Source organism: Micropterus salmoides, unplaced genomic scaffold (genome assembly GCF_014851395.1).
Source record: "Micropterus salmoides isolate LMB-PRFRI ecotype aquatic unplaced genomic scaffold, ASM1485139v1 Ms_hic_scaffold_1, whole genome shotgun sequence".
Taxonomy (NCBI): Eukaryota; Metazoa; Chordata; class Actinopteri; order Centrarchiformes; family Centrarchidae; genus Micropterus; species Micropterus salmoides.
Window position 1 is genome coordinate 15294178 of NW_024040040.1, and position 17519 is coordinate 15311696.

At 38.7% G+C, this 17519-nt stretch overlaps 1 protein-coding gene across 1 annotated transcript in view; it reads left to right on the plus strand.

Annotated features, from left to right (window-relative positions):
* The first annotated feature begins 789 nt into the window (after positions 1–789).
* LOC119903508 (DNA-binding protein SATB2-like) overlaps positions 790–17519 on the plus strand; it is a 31855-nt gene continuing 15125 nt past the window's right edge. The window contains exons 1-3 of the mRNA XM_038719746.1: positions 790–935; positions 13111–13347; positions 15691–15876. Of these exons, the coding sequence (XP_038575674.1) occupies positions 13155–13347; positions 15691–15876 (379 nt within the window). The 5' untranslated portion in view covers positions 790–935; positions 13111–13154. The remainder of the gene's footprint in view (positions 936–13110; positions 13348–15690; positions 15877–17519) is intronic.

A 17519-nucleotide genomic window follows, 5' to 3' on the forward strand; every position in this document is an offset into this window, starting at 1 on the left:
CTCAATCACAACTTTAAAAATCAACCAAAGAATCAAGAAGTCCAATCTTAAATGCTGCCTCAGTCCATCTAAATAGAGCAAAAACATTTTAAAGGACTTCTTAAGTGTTAGTGTACACCCCTAAACCTGCTCATTATAATAGTATAGGGCTAAAATTACAAATTGCATTGAAAGAGCATTTTTGTCAGGAAGGTTCAACTCGGGTCAAAAAGTTCCCTAGAGCTTATTTTTGTCCTTTTCAATCATTTACTTTGAGATTGTTTTTTAACCCCCAGTAGAGGGCAGACTATCAGCTTCTCTATTATGTCCACTCTGATCATTTGTAACTTTTAAAAATGTGTCTCCTCAGTGCTGAGGTCCCTACACAAAGCATCACAGTATCTACAAAGACCTGTAGCTTCCAACATAAATCATCCTTTCTAACCCCTCTCATTCCTCTGGTCCTCCTGTACTCTGCTGTAGTGACATCTGGAAAATTAATTATCATTTCTAAATCTGTGATCACATTATTCATTTAGTGTACAGCTTTCTAGAATAAAGAAGTAGCTCTTCATACCCACATACTTTGTATTTTTATTGATTTGAAACAATTTACTCTGCTGGAGAGCATAAAGATTATTATTTGAAGTCGGAAATAAATGTAGGCTAATTCATGTTTGTCAATCTGTCTTCAGGTTTCCCTCCCAAACCCTCCCTCCCTCTCTTCCTCCCTCCCTCCCTCTCTGCATGTGTCATTTTTCTGCTCTTTACTCAGCAGGCAGCAGCAGTCTGTCCTCATCACTCCTTGTCTTCATGCCTCCCTGCTCGTTCCGCCAGTGTGCTGTTTTAGTTACACAGGGAAACGCCGGAAAATTCATATTCTCTCAGGCTGGATTCACTCGTTTTCACCAATGCGTGGAGTTTATTCCCCGGCAAGCACGGTGACTTCTTAAAAAGTGAGTGAGCATTTACTGAAAAAGTTCTCCACCGGCAGGTAAGTAACAACTTATTTAAAACTAAATACAAAAACACTAAAATGTCCTTTTTAAGGAGTTAAAATTAAAAAACAAAATGATTATGCAAATATCCAGACGTGCCTGACAATGAACACATCAGGACACTAGATATCACAGTGTCAAGTTTTATGGAAGTCTAGATTAATTTCTTTGGGAACATGCATTGAATATTTGGATGTAAGTAAATGTCACACTACATATACAAATAATAATTGATCTTGTGGACTTAAACTTTTTGGTTTTATTGCAGTTAAGTAAGTGGGACTCCAAAAATCTTCACTAAACTATAACCAAATATAACCATGACCATATAACAACCTGCTTTTCTATCATTTTTAAACAAAAATAGATATTAATAGCATTACTACAAAAACAGAGTTATCACTTTTTAGGAGATATGACTAACATTAAGCTTTCTTTTCAGAAAATGAAGTTAATAATCATGATAATACATTATAAGTTGTTGCATTATCCAATATTTGCACACGCTTAGACTTTAATTAAAGCTTCATAAGGTCATTTCCTATTATGGAGATGTTTTGAATATTTATTCATTTTATTTATTTAAAGTCAGCTTTAAGGTTTAATAGATTTTTGAAACTGTGGACTTATGGAGCAACGCTTTCTCTTCTTTTCACAGCACTTACATTGCAACTCTTACCGTGTCTTGTTTTGCTTTAATAAAAATACCAATCTTTTTATGTGGGTTTCAAATAACTTGACAACCACTTTGGGGCACATCACTACATAACTATTTTTCCCCATGTGTTGTGGAAGCTTAATTTTAACTCACAATCTGTCACATCCGTTCTCCTCACACAGTCCTTGAGGATTGGCACTAGGGGTCACAGAAATAATTAGAAATAGAACAAATTTTCAAATTAGCTTTCAAGAATTTGCAATGGAAATTTCAAAGTCTATCACTTCAGCCATCTCTTTTTGTTTTTACATCCACTTGAAGTAAAACCACAAAGCTTAATATATTTTTTAAAATCAGTTTAAATGATTTTATTAGCTGAACCAAAAGATGACCTTTTAGCATGTATTGCTTTTGGGTGAAGCTATTTTCATGGTAGGCTGACGAAACATGCCCTAATTGAAATTCATAGACTGTGAAAGGACAAGTGTCATAACTTATTTGGTTTATGGAGGTCTTATCTTATCTTTTTAAAACATTTCATATAGGCTGTCTATTATAATTATCTTTGTCAGACAACATTTGCAATTATTAGAAAAACTTTGAAACCACTTCTATTAAACTTTCACTATGGACCCCAAGAAGCTATTAAATAGAATCCAGCTCCAAACATTAGGCCAATCTTAATAGTTTCTCTTGACAAGACCCCTCACACCAAACTCAATTCATAATTCCATATCCTTTAGTTCAACTGACCCTTTTCATAGACCTGTCATTAGTTAAGCACAGCTGCAGCTAATAACATCATAGCAGCCAGAACCTTTGATTTAGCTACTTTGCAATTGAGCATTAACAGGGGGATACTGCTTTGTCCGGGACGTTTTTGTCAGTGAATAAATAGTGGTTAATTTGGCACACCTTGAGTCAAACGGTGCCATTATTCACCTAATTTTATTAGCCACAGCTGTGTTCGTCCACATCAGGTGAAAAGCATCTGCTTCTAGAGCTGCTAATATCTGTGGTGCTGTCGAGGAGTGCAAAGACAGTAGGGAGAAACTGTTACAAAAGTAAAGATTTAACGATGATACAGTAGGTAACCACTTGTAGGTACATGCCGAATTTACCAGAATGTCATGAAGACTTAGTCAGTATTTAAGATGTGTTTAAATGTGCTGATAATACGTTATAATTAATGAACAGATTATTATTTTAGAGGTATTTTAATGAAATTCGTGTGTATTCATGTGAGCCAGGGGCTACATCTCTACTGAAAGACTTAGCTGCCTCAGCAATTAAGTCATTAATTAATTTAAAAAATAATACAATCTGACATTATGAGCATTTCAGAAACAAAATGTCACTTAATAAAGTTATGTGATAATATTGTATGGTAACACAATAGAGAAATGCCCTCTTTTGATTCAAGGTAAGGCAAGAACATCTGTAGCCAAGGAAATGATCATGACATGAATATTATTATTATTATTAATACCACAGACTCATACATGTGTGACTTAAATGTAGGATACTTCTTTTACTTTACATAAGCAGTGAAAACAGAAATCCAAGTCTGATAAAGGGTTTCAGGAAAATAAAAGGCAAACAAAAAAATTTAAAATGTACATTATCTGCAGGGGTTTTCACTTTAAATCCAATAACATTGAAAAAGATGGAAAAGTTTTGACATTTTGAGAATCAAGTAGCCTACAAAAACTTGTTCCCCCTTACATTTTCCCTCTTTCATTATCTGACAGCTTCCTGATTGAATCAGAAAAAAATGTGGTTTTAGAAAGGACTCTCATCCAAGTTTGAAAAATAAAAATAAAGCGTGCTAAAGTAAGTGGATAATGGATCATTTGCCTCAGACATTGCATGCTGTTTTGTTATCTGTTAAAGACTGAGGAAAAAGAGAATAAATATTTTAGGTAACTTCCTGATATAGCCTAATGTAAATTTTTTATTAATTTTTTACCAAATGTAGACTCTGTGCTGTTTTTATATGTGAAAGTATCTGAAGACTGGATCAAAACCGGAATTTCCCTAAAAATATTTTCAAAGTTGTAGATGAAACTTAAAAAAACATTAATTGTGATGATTTTGTTGTTGTTTGACCCAAATAGAAACTGTCTGGTATTAACAGCTGTCTCTCTCCATATTGTTTCATACGATGAAGGTTTATGGCCATGAGAATACATTGCTCTTTAATGTGCTTGATTAAGTGTAGCCTACTTGCATGAGAGAGATTATCTTGATGAGACCAGTAAGAATGTCAAGTCTGGTGACTCTGTTGCTTCTGGTATTAATGGCTCTCTTCAATGTGAGATCACTTTCAAGTAAGACTTTTATCTTAAATGATTTTATCTTGTCTGCAAATCTAGATTTTATGTTTTTAACTGAATCCTGGTTGCAAATGAATGACTATAGCCAGCTAGCTGAACTGTGTCCGCCTCAATATGGTTGTTTTAGTCAACCGAGGGTCAGTGGTCGTGGTGGTGGGCTAGTGAGCGTGTATAGGAAATATTTAAAATGTCATCAAGTACGCTGTGATGAATTTAACTCCTTTGAAGTTTTCACTCTTAAAGTTGGAGGGCTGCAACCTATCATATTTGTTATAATTTATCGCCCCCCAAAACCGCCTGGAGGATTTTTATCAGAACTTCATGAATTTTTAGCTACTCTGGTTTTAAATTATGACAGAATTGTTCTTTGTGGCGATTTTAATATTCATGTTGATGACCCCACCAATGTTAATGCAACTGACTTTTTAAATATGGGCACTTCTTTTAACTTCAAACAACATGTCAAAGGGCAAACATATAACCGTGGTCATACACTGGACTTGGTTTTTACCCTGGGTGTCAGCATTTCCTCTGTGGAATTAGTGGACATGACCATATCTGACCACAGATGTATTGTTTTTAGCTGTGATTCGCCTGTTACTCATGCCGCCTCACCAAGCTCTGTGTGTTCTCGCATTTTTAATGAACAAAGTGTTTCAAAGTTTTGCGCATTCTTTCAGAGCCAAAGCCAACACCTGTCTGATTCCAACACCAACAATCTGGTCGATCACTTCAATCATATCTGCTTGTCATCACTAAATATTACTGCTCCTCTAAAGGTTTGACCTACGTCTAAAGCTAGTAAGCAACCCTGGATAAATGACAGCATTCGCAGCCTAAAAAGGGAATGCAGGAAAGCAGAGCGCAGATGGAAAAAATCCAGTCTCCAAGTCCATTACCTCAGTCTGAAGGATTTATTAATTAACTACAATAAAATGGTTAAGGATGCGAGAACACACTATTTTTCTGAACTCATTACTACACATAAACACAATCCCAGGTTTCTGTTTAAGACTGTGGATCAGCTGGTAAACCCAACCCCTCCTTGTGCCTCAGCTGGAAGTAATGATGACTGTGAATTGTTTTTATCTTATTTTACCAATAAGGTGGTGTCAATCAGAGCCTCTATTACCCCCGTGGCCTCTTACTCAGAGGTTCCTCACCAGCAACAAGAGAGTTTTAACCAGTTTTATCCCATCAACTTGTCTGAGCTTTTAAAAACAGTATCACAAATGAGAGTGTCCTCCAGCCCACTTGATGTAATACCTACAAAGTTTTTACTGAAAGTAATAGATTCTGTTGGGCCCCATTTGATCTCTGTTGTCAACAGCTCCCTATCTATTGGTTGTGTCCCTGATTATTTTAAAACGGCTTGCGTGATCCCACTTTTAAAGAAACTTGGTTTAGATCCCTCCCACGTAATTTTAGACCAATTTCAAAACTGCATTTTATTGCAAAGATTCTAGAAAGAATTGTGTCCAAACAGCTGCTCACTGTACTGGAAAATAACAAAATATTTGAAAAGTTTCAATCTGGTTTCAGGAAGTACCACAGCATTGAGACTGCGACCAATGACCTTTTAATGTCTGCTGATGAAGGCATGTGCTCAGTCCTGGTACTCCTGGACCTTAGCGCTGCTTTTGACACCATTGATCACAACATCATGTTAGACAGACTGAGTCACTGGGTGGGGATCTCTGGTACTGCCCTAGAATGGCTTTCATCCTACCTGTCAAATAGGAAGTTTTGCGTGTCTGTAAACAACTATGTCTCTTTGTTCTGTCCAGTTAAATATGGTGTGCCTCAGGGGTCGGTCATAGGACCCATTTTGTTTTCCTTGTATCTGCTTCCCCTTGGACATATTATCCATAAACATGGCATTTCTTTTCATATTTATACTGATGACACACAAATATACTTGCCTGTCAGATCCACAGACCCTGGAATGCTGAGTTCACTTAACAACTGTCTTTGTGAAGTTAAAAAATGGATGTCAAATAATTTCCTCCAGTTGAACTCAGACAAAACAGAAATCCTGGTCATTGGGTCCCAGCAGATGGCAAAACAAATACTGCCATCTGCTGGTTCCCTAGTAAATCACATTAAGCCTGTGGCAAAGAACCTTGGTGTTTGGTTTGATAGTAATTTAAATTTCGAGCAGCACACCACAAAGCTTGTTCAATCATGTTTTTATCAACTTAGAAATATAGCAAAAATTCGATCTATGTTAACTTTTAAGGACACCGAGACCATTTTACACGCCTTCATCTCATCACGCCTGGATTATTGCAACAGCCTTTTCGGTTGTTTAACCCAAAAATCTACTGATCGACTCCAGACTGTCCAGAACTCAGCTGCCAGGCTTTTAACCAGAACAAAGAAATATGACCACATTACTCCTATTTTAGCTTCATTACACTGGCTCCCAGTATGTTTTAGAATTGACTTTAAAATTCTATTGATTACTGTTAAAGCTCTTCATGGCCTCTCGCCTTGTTATATTTCTGACCTTTTAGTCCCATACACACCAGCACGTACCTTGAGATCCTCGGGCAGAGGTCTGTTGTCTGTTCCAGAGTCTCGACTGAAAACTAAAGGGGACAGAGCGTTTGCTGTCAGGGCCCCGAGGCTCTGGAACAGCCTGCCCGAGGAAATCAGGTCAGCTGAGTCAGTGAACTCTTTTAAGTCCCTTCTTAAAACATACTTTTATAGGAGAGCCTTTCCCGATCTTATTTGACTTTATTTTATCCCTTTTATTTTATTCTATTTTACTAATTTTATATTTATCTTAAACGTTTATTTTAGTCTCTTTTCTTTATCTTGTATTGTTTTTGTATTATTGTCTCTTGGGTATTATTGTCTTTACACTTGTTAAAGCACTTTGTAACTTGCTTTTGAAAAGTGCTCTACAAATAAAGATTATTATTATTATTATTATTATATTAAATATACTTGTATTGCATTACTATACAGTTGCAGTAAGTAGATTCTTCATCAGCTACTAATTGAGGCAATGAGTGTGGGGTTTCACTGTGTAGTTTGCCCTGTGGAGTTTTCTTGTAAACAAACAAAAGTTATGTTTATATTCAGTGTTACTTACCAAAACACACTGTGTCTATTCTTGAGCTCTAACAAGTGTGATGAATGCTTTTCCTTCCTCAACAAAACACTTTTTTTGCACACAAGACAAACACAACAGGGGCCACTGTCTTGTGTTTTTGGTCTACGTGCTTGTTCATTTGCCTTGAATTCACTCAAGGACACCTTGAGCCCCCTTAAAAACCACTGGAAACTCCTCAAGGGCTCCTAGAACCCTCTCTGGGTCATGGACCCTGCCCACACACTTTCAGGTGTCACACTTTCCAGTGACCTAAACTATAGTAAAATTCAGCCAGTCCTACTTTAAGTGCAAACACCTCAAGGACCCCATGAACCTCTTGGATGTCATCAAACTCCACTTTAGTATACTTAGAGAATTCAAAGTTAATTTAATTACAGTGAAAACCCAAAAGCCCCCTAAATTAAACCCTGCCTAAATGAATCTACAGCATTGTACAGCAGGCGGAGGTTTTCAGTGTGTTTCTATGTGATTTGTAAGTCGGAGACTATTGACTTTACATTTGGCCTCCATGTGTGCAAGTAAAGTGAAGGGAGTTTATGTTGGGAGTGTGTGGTCTCTTGGCTGTACACCCTCTGAATGTGATGCTTGAAGTGGTTTTATGTGTGTCTGAGTGAGTGAGACACTTTTTACTGGCCCAATCGAAATAAGGTCTTTTCCCCTTTTTATTTTTACTATATCACTGATATGAAAGTATTTATATTAGCCTATAAATCACTGTATTGTTACCGTTTGACATGAAAACAAACATAAAGCAAAGTTAAAGAATAAGTAAAAAATTTTCATTTTAAATCATAAAGCTCAAATGAATATGTCAATGAGAAAAGAATAAATGAATTCACTGATTTAATTTAAAAGATGGGAGACAACCATACAGTGAGCTGAATATATTTAGCCCTTTATTACACACATCTCAATATGTGTACAGAGATGAAAGGAGAGGATAAAATGTCTTATGTACAAACTTTCCTTAATTAAATAGAAAAGGCATCCCAAATAGCAAAAATGACAAAAAGAAACATTTTTTATGGCGAAGTTGATTGTAAATGGTGAAATGGAATTTTAACTTCATAATAAGAGACCTGTTCCAAGAAGCAAGTTGACTGAATTAACTGATAAACTGCATTAGGTAAAACCCGGAGCCTCCTCATTACATGCTGCAAAGACAGTATGAGGGAAGAGACATATTTTGTTGAATTCCCTGTACTCTGGCACTTTAAATTTCCACATCAGAAGAATAGTTTGGGCCCTTTTTTTGCACATAGACCTGCAAGTTCAGGGGACAAAATCCAATCAGAGTCATCATTTGGTATGTGGCTGCATGTCTTGTCCTGTGTTAATAATACAATTAACAAAAGCTGAATTCCATTTAGCTGCTTCAGTTTCGGGGTTCTGTTATTGCACATGCTGGCTCACTGTCATGGCTCACTGGGACACTTGAGTAGAGTGGAGCCATCATTAATGTTATTATTAACACCTTCTCCTGCTATGATAAGTCAAAATGATTCCTGTGAAAAAGGCCCAATATGTCTTTGACGTGCTGACATCAGCTGTAACTTGGTATCTTCTCTGGTGAAGCAGCCAGATTCAAGTTTTGCTCTTGATTTTTGCTTTCAGTCTGGTCTTTGATTTGAGTTCACGACTGACTTGACCAGTCGAGAATATTCTACAATCTGGAATTAAAACCCCCTTGTTTTTGTGTTTCGGATCATTGTCCTGCTGTATTGTGCTGAAACTGAAAAACTAAAAGGAATATCAATACCGCTGTGAAAATCTCCCAAACATCTTTTTAAAGCTTAAAGTGAGCAACCTCAAAACCCAAGGCACACCATGTTGTCCTATTACTGTATGTACTGTTTGTGTGTCTGTATCTGCTCTGTGAGTTTGAAAAAAACCCACCTAGCAGATACAGACACACAGACCCCCCCTAACATTTTATGTCTCCTCAAGTATGAAGGAGGGAAGTATGAAGGAGGGAAGGGGACTGATGATAATTAATCGCCCCAAATATTCCAAAAATGTGTTTATTAAAAACAGACCAAACACAAATTGAAGGAGCGAGAGAGGCGGTTTCTGTAATTGTCAGAAGTTGACATGCAATGTAATCATTACACACTTGGATTTCTTTCTAGACTGGACCTGTGTTGAGCTAATATGAAAAGAGTTTAATTGGCATTGTGTCCTTGTCTGGTGTGCGTTGATTTGAGGAAATGAATTAGATGGAAATAAAGCATGTAGTTATTTTCCTCCCTGGAGTGAAATTAAGTCTCACCAGGGGAAGCAGATTTTTGGGGGAAGTTTCAGATGTGTTTGGTGCACTGGAGAATGCACGGTAATTATTAAATCTGTTTTATGATAAAGGATTGATGGGTAAATTAGCAAAGGCAGCGTGGGAGGGACAGCTGCATCCAGAGGACCAGAGATCAGCAGCAGGATCAACATGGTGGTCTTTTAGTTACAAAACTGACATTTAATCTTGCATCATAGAAAAACGTCATTTAATTCTACTTGCACCAAATCAAACATGTCAAACAGGACACGTTTGTGAGGAATCCTTGCCCTTGCTGATGCACTGGGGACTGCTACAGAGGAGGACTTGCCTTTGTTCTCTAGAGGGCGCTTTGGACAAATCTACAGTGAGCACACAGGAAGCCACTATAGACAAAGAAAGCAGTAAAAGCCACGCCTGGGCTGAGTTCAGCGCCGACAAACCGTAGCAAAATGTTTATTTCAACGGAAACATGGTGCCTTGAACCGTTTTTTATGCAAGCGCCCTGATTTCTCCTGCCTTTTTAACACCCCCTGTTTACAAAGTTGTCGCAGCACCAATCGGGAGAAAACATACCTTAAAGCCCGTTGCGCTACCTTGCATGCCGTTTTGTGGAAACATGCCGTTCAATCAGAAAACGTCACAAACCTGTGCAAAACGTTTTGAGATTGAAGTCACCCCCGGTGTTTCTTTTCCAGTGATACGTCTCCCTAACCCGTTTTCTGCTTGGTTCCTTGTTCTTCTCGTCTTCATACTATGTTTATCTGATCATCACTGTGTTTTGAAAGGAGGCAGAAGAGGAAGTGATTTGGTCGGGGTCATTGCTACGCCTGACAGGTTGCTATGGAACCAACTTGTCAATCACAAGTGAAGCCAATGCAGAAGTGCCTTGAACCAACAGGGGGCGACTCCACTTGTTGCAAAAAGAAGTTCAATTGTATAGAAGTCTATGAGAAAATTACCCTATTCTCACTTGATTTATTTCCTCAGTAAACACTTCTAATTAGTTCAATTGATATTTCAAGTCTTCGTCAACACAGCATGATGTACATTTAGTGAATTATGGTTCCATTTAGAATAAAAATGGAGATAAAGCAGGGTACACTTTTGGGCTTGGCTACCTTGTGATTGACAAGACGCTACCGCAACGACCTGTCAGGAGTAGCAATGGGTATCCCTCCCCCGCTCCAAACTGTTGTCAATGGGTAATAGTTTCATCCCAATCCAAGTGTGAAATGAGAAGCACAGAGATGAATTCGATATCTGTCTTCTATGCGTGTTTAAGGGATTGTCTGGAAAGCTGTGCTAGAAAATCAAATCAATGAGTGTGAAGGCAAATTCTTAAAAACATTTATTTCAATCATATAATTTCTCAGCTAAATGTAGTAACGAAGGGCGGATTGCAATGGGTGTTCATTCTCTCATAAGCCCTAGTCGTGCTTCATACTGTCAGTTTTTTTGTGTGTTGTTTGTGTTGGACAGGCTTTTTTAACAGCAGCTATTAATTTTGCACGTGTGTTTTATTATAATCATGTGTCGCTTTTGGGTTCAGACTCATGTGTCGCTGCCAGCTTTACGGTAATACCAGTGGAAACCGCACAGTGTGAGGAAAATCACAAAGCAGAAAGAGCAGACAGCTTTCCTATATATACTGTGCTGAGGTTATATAGCATGCATGATGCTGCAGATTTTGGATACACTATTCATAGATTTAGTTTTTATTTTGAGGCTTCGCTAACTTTAAAATGTTTAACTTGGAGTTCTCTGACAGTAAACCAGAGCAAAGAAACATTTTTATAGTTTTTACTGAGGTACTAAAACCAAACAAACATGAAAACTTGATGTTTAATTTTGCTCTGTAAGGAAAGCTAATACAATCAAATGTTTGCGTTTTGTTTATTTAGTTTTATAGAATAGTATAAAGTGAAGTGTGTGTTTTTGTTTTATGCAGTAGTCTACAGCCAGGCGAGCGTTAGCTTACCTTAGCTTAGCATAAACACTGGAAACAAGGGGAAACAGCTAGCCTGGCTCTTTCTGAGGGAAACAAAATCCCAGTACCTTTTAAAGTTCATGTATTAACACATATCTCATTTAACCCTTACAAAAACGACAAGTTGTGGTTTTATAGTGCCGAAAGACTTCTAATTGTCTCTGCCACCTCACAGTGACGAAAGACTGCAGACCTGTCCTGCTGTGTCATGTCATCATGTCTGTGTTTGTTCACTCATGTCATTCAGCACTGTGCTGTGTCTTGCACTGTGTCCCACTGGCATGTCCTTCTTTGTCTCATGTCCTGTTATGTCAATTTGTATAGCAAAAAAACCAAAACAATCATATCTATTGTACTTCACAGTAGTCTGCTCACCTTATGTCATCATGGTAGCTCTGTGACAGGAATGTCATACCTAAACCACAGGTTTCACATGTAAATGAGATTATTTGATTACTTGAAACACCTTGCCACATAAATTAGCACATTGATAAAATGATTTTCTGCTGTGATATCTTCATGATTTTAACACACATAGTTGATGTTAAAACCACCTTTATCATAAAAAAGACCTGTATGTAACAAGTGGTGCATTCATTAGCATTCATTGACATACACTATATGGACCAAAGTAATGGGACAGCAACACATTCTAAACCCATACGCATTAATATAAGCTCCATTCTAGTTCATCCCAAACTGGGAAAACCTCTTTCTCTATGGAGCTGGCTTTGTGCAGGGGGGTATTGTCATATTGAAAGAGGAAAAGGGGAAAAAGCCAAACACAAACTGTTTTTTGAATTACTGTCTAAAATTGTATGCTGTAGCATTAAGATTTCCCTTAAAGACCACACCATAAAAAACTGCACCTACCAAAAATTAGGACTGGGGTTTTCATAGTACTTTTGTCAGTATAGTGTATGTAATTAGCATACAGCTGAAGTGGAATAAAATCAGTCCAGAGGAGAACATAAGCATTTGCTTGTATTCTTGCCTGCAGTGTTTCATACTATCCTTAAACACCCTCACGTCTGTCATTAAAACGTGTCGTTTACTCCTCTGTGTCTAAACAGTGAATGTTATACTTGTCTGTATTTAGTCTGAGTGAACGCCATTTGTTGACCTGTGATTTGTCCCAGATGCCTCTTGGCTCTCTGTCTGCTGTGGTCGTCCCTGCCTCTCTTGTAGCAACGTGTATAACAAAGAAACGTGTTCACCGGGTTGGTTAGACACGAACTGAACAACAAAAGCGACATGTTGACTTGTTTTAGTTATATCAGTTCTGAGTTTTCTTCTGGGGAAGAGTTAATGATAAAGTAAGTAAATACTCCCCATCCCTCTCTAACTCAAGTCTTAAAAGTGGTGAAATACACATGATCATCTGTTTTCAGGGATATACAAGGCACTCAAAAAACTAATTCTGTGGATTCTTTCGTTTATTTTTAACTGTTTTAATACCAAAAAAATCTAAAAGTTCTAAAAAGAAATACTTTTGGGGAAAAAAGAACAAATGCCATTTTAATGGGAAAACTACCATTTTCACCCAATGGAAAATTAGGTAGTATAGGCTATTCTTGCATGTAATGTTCGCTTTTAGAACTGGGACTTTGCATGGACAATCTGGGTTGTAGTGACCAATTCATTTATTAATATAGATTGCATCAGGTGTTGCCACTTCACTTGAGTGTCCTTGTCAGTGTACCTTGGTGTGACCTTGTATGTCATGTTAAAAATAAAAGCAAGTGCCTCTGTTTCCCCCCAGCTTCACACACTGGGCTTGGTGCACCCCCTGGAGTTTTCAGGGGGATGGAGCAGCGCGGAGGTGCGGGCATGGGAACAGAGAGCCCCGGCCTTCAGGACAGCGCCAGCCCGGAAGAGAGAGGGGTGAGCCCTGCCTCCAGTGGCCCCCCGCCATGCAAGTTGAGCTGTCCGGAGGTCAATGGCAGCCCAATAGCTCCGCGAACCAGACAGAACGGCACACCGCTGAGACCGCTAGGAGGTGGGACATTAACACACACACGTACTACTTGTTGTTACGTACTAATTGTAATATTAAACTAACAAATCTCTTACTTATGAGATGATGTGTGGGCGTCAGTATGCCTCTGTCCAAGTGCTTGTTGGATGCATATCATCTGAAAACCCCCTTCATCCACACCTTTCCAATTATGAATCGGAGGCAGCCTGGGGACTAATCAAACATGTCAAATCCTACTCCTCTGAAACCGACAATGTGACACAAACTTCATGCAAGGTAGTTGTGAGATAGTTGGCAGCATCTGAACTTCTCTCTCTCAAACCTTTTTATTTTTGACACAACTACTTCCATCACTTATTGTAAGTACAAACCTGTGGAACACCATGAATGTCTTGGAGGAAACATGGCTTTTCACCCTGCTTTCAAGTTTGGCAGTGGTTCTCAGTTTGTGAGAGAATTAATAAAGTGTACAATAAGTCATTACAAAATGTGCTAAAATGCTAGCATAAAGACTTCTGTCACTGCCAAATAGTCTACCAAGGACATGTGAACAATGATGGTGTCTACAGTCTGTGGTATTGGTGGCCACACACACATTGTGCATTGGTATTACAGATCAGCATGTACACTCTAAAATACCGAAGACAGAAAATACTCACGCACATATGCCCATTATTTTCTCATGCAGTTGAAAACATCATCATGCATCATCACACAAACATTGTAATAGTACACACACACACACACACACACAGATATTCAGCTGGGTTCCCTCCCTCCACCCTTCCACTGAGTGGTTGGCTTATTGGCCGATAGCGTGCCTGATGCTGCTGTGGTTTGGCTCCGGCCGATGTGTCGCTGCCTCGTCAGGAGGAGGATTGATAGCTTGTTAATTAGCAGTTCCTGTGGGACAGAGCAGTGGACTGGATGGGTGTGAATGGTTCCAGGCTAGGAGGAGCTCTCAATACTTGCCCGTGTCTAGACCGACGTACAGGAATCGGTCTCACCACTGTGAGTTATGGCATCGATCCTGAGTGCTAAATGATATAGATAGCGCTTTAAGAGCGGTTCTGGGAACAAGTCTTATTCCTTGTGGGTTTTAATATGTGGTGCAAACACAAATACAGTTGTACAATCTACACTGCCTTACATTCACACTGGCAGCTGCCCAGTTTAACCAGAGTCTCCTACCGAGACCACCAAGCAGCTATACTGAAGCAACATTGGCAAACATCACCGAACAGACAGAAATGAGTTGAAAAATGTGGCAGTCAGCTTTGGTTTCTGTAGGAGTCCCTTTCATACACATGCTGTTTCACAACTCTGAAACATGGATGATAAAGAAGAAGCTTAAACAGTACAATTCCTCCTCTCTAGATTTGTGTACACTTTGACAAATAAAAGTTCTAGAGACAAACTAGTGCAAATTTTAGCTTATGTCGGTCTATTCTGTACACACAACAACGTTTTATTTCAAGGGTAATTTCCTCATTTGAGGGTCCAAGGAAGGAGGGTGTCATATGTTGTACAGATTGTAAAGCTCTTTGAGGCAAATTTGTGATATTGGGCTATATAACTAAAAAATACTCTACTTGAATTATCTCGGTGAAAACTGTGAAAACAGAATGGACCGACTCACCGAACCAGTTAAGATGCTTTGTACCTCCACTGTAGTCGCTTAAAGAGTAAAAAGGATCCCCCTTTCACTTTCTCCCCCAACATTTTCCAAACTGATCCAGAGATTAAATCAGGAGCTAGCAACGCTAGTTATGTAACTTATAGACCCCCAACCACAGCTAAATAAAGAGGCAAAGGATGAGAAAATGTTTCACCCCTTCATTTGAAACATTTACTCTTCTTGGATTTCCAATTTGCTTTTACTTCTTTGTCATTTACGTACAGTCTGAACTAACTAACTTCTAGACCATGATGCTGCTGCTCTGACGAACAGCTGGATTCATCAGCTATCTGCAGGATATCCAGCGTTATTTGGTGAAGTGTTTTTTGTATCTGATGCATTTTGCCCCAGGAATGCCTGACCAGATTGGGCGACCCTGTCTTCCATTTATCTAAAACTGATAAAGTGAATAAAGTGTTGTTCACATGAGAACTCAAACCCAAAGTAACCCTTTAAAGGTAAAAAAAAAGAAGTAACATCAGGAAAACCAAAAAATAAACATATATGGAGAATATAAATCTGGGAAAACATTAAGCAACTTCCATGTGCCACATAACACTGGTAAGATCTGGGCCACACAACCTCCTGTTTACTCCAAGGAGCACATACGCACAAGAGGCTCGTCCCAATGGGGCCTAATAGGGCTTAACCCTCTTCTCCTATAACTCTCTCTGTCTGTCTGCTAGGTTTGATGATCCCAGTCTACTGTGTGGTGGAGCATGCAGATGTGGGCGTAGCTGGTGACTGTGAGGGGCATGGCGACCGTAATGCTGAATTTGTGTTGGTCCGTAAGGACGTCCTCTTCACACAGCTGGTAGAGACAGCACTGGTGGCCCTGGGATACTCGCACAGTTCAGCTGTACAGGCAAGTGGTAAGTAGAATCAATATATTCAGGCTCTCTTCAGTTCAGTGAACTTTATTTTAAAAAGTGGACACATTATTAGTATAATCATTAATTATTTTAAATATTAAGCAAAACTACAATAAATCATTTTTCTTCACATTAAACAAGTTTATTAGAGATTTATCTGCTTTCTAATTAAAACCTTTGCAAAAACTCACTAGTCTTATTCTCTCAATCACATGCATCAAACTCTTAATGTCTTTAGCGGTGTATACTATGTTGTGCATTCTCTGATAACTACTCCCCACGTTAATGAAGGGCTGATCTGCAGGGAAGGGTACTCCTCCTAGTCCTGAAATTATGCTTCTGCTCAGAAATCCCTTCTTCTGGATTCAGAGGTTTAAGTATAGTTTATCCCTGCATGAAAAAGGCTCAGAGTTCAGCCATACGAGCAAGAGGACACACTGCAAATGTTGACAGTGCACTATAATGTCAGTATTAAAGAAATCCTGTTTGGAAAGAACACGTGCGACAGTGTTGAAGTCAAAGGAACAATCGTCAGTGTCTAGAAAAGCAAACTTTAATCCAGAATAAATCAGGGTCTTAAAACCTAAATTCACAACTTAGAATGTATTCTGGTGGTAACTTTAGTTGCTCCATCAAGAAAATATTAAGGCTTAAAGAGAACTTTGTTTTAAGGTATATTTGCTTGATTGACAGCCAGGGTGGTTTCCACTTCCTGCTCAGCTCCACCCAGGCCTCCTCCACTTTGACAAAATTAGGATTTCTTGGCCTCAAGATGAGGGCGAGCAGTGAACCCAAATCCCAAGCTTCAGTGATGTCATTGGTCATAGTTATTGATGACTACATATTAAACAAGAATTAAAACAAATTTAGTTGACTCTCATTTGTTGGCAAAACTTCCCCAGCCTCTGCCTCTTTACGTCACAACTGGGAAACATAGGTATCCAAACTTTTCCATTAATACACGCTAATGGGAAACATCTCATGTTTCAGTCTGTCTTAACACTTTGTTTGGTAACTGATGAGTAATTAATTATTTCCAGCAGCAGCTGAATAGAACATAACTGGTTTCCAGATGGGCGGGGTTTGCCACATGGGTGCAATGAATACAGAGAAGTTGTTTACCAGGAAGGTATTTTAAAGATAAATCTGTCTCATCACTCTAACACTTATCTCCTGTTGTGATTTCAGTTCACCCCCCTAAACACTAAGTCTGTATCTGCGCGTCTCAGACCAGCATCAAAACCTTTTTTTTTCTCATCCTTTTGAGATCAAACCAAGAAGGCAGACAGAATCCAGTCAATCATGAAACAACAGCCTTCACACAAACACAGAGTAGGGCAGTTTGACATTCCTGGTGTGTCCCGTAAACACAGGGCACTCTAACCGAGCGGCCGACGCCCTGCGACCCCCCTTGCCTCCCCCAAATGGCTAGGTTTTGTTCTGAGAAATAAGCCTTTTCTTTTCAAATAAATAATTTTTGGCTGGAGTCATGCATTTTCCCCCAGTGTGGTCACAACCAAAATTATACAGAGTCTCTTCTATTTTCTTCTACGATTGAATTGCATCTTGCATAACTTTGGCTGGACAAGTATTTTTAAACTCTTAACTGGCACAGGGATTTTTCTTTAATTAACTTGAACATT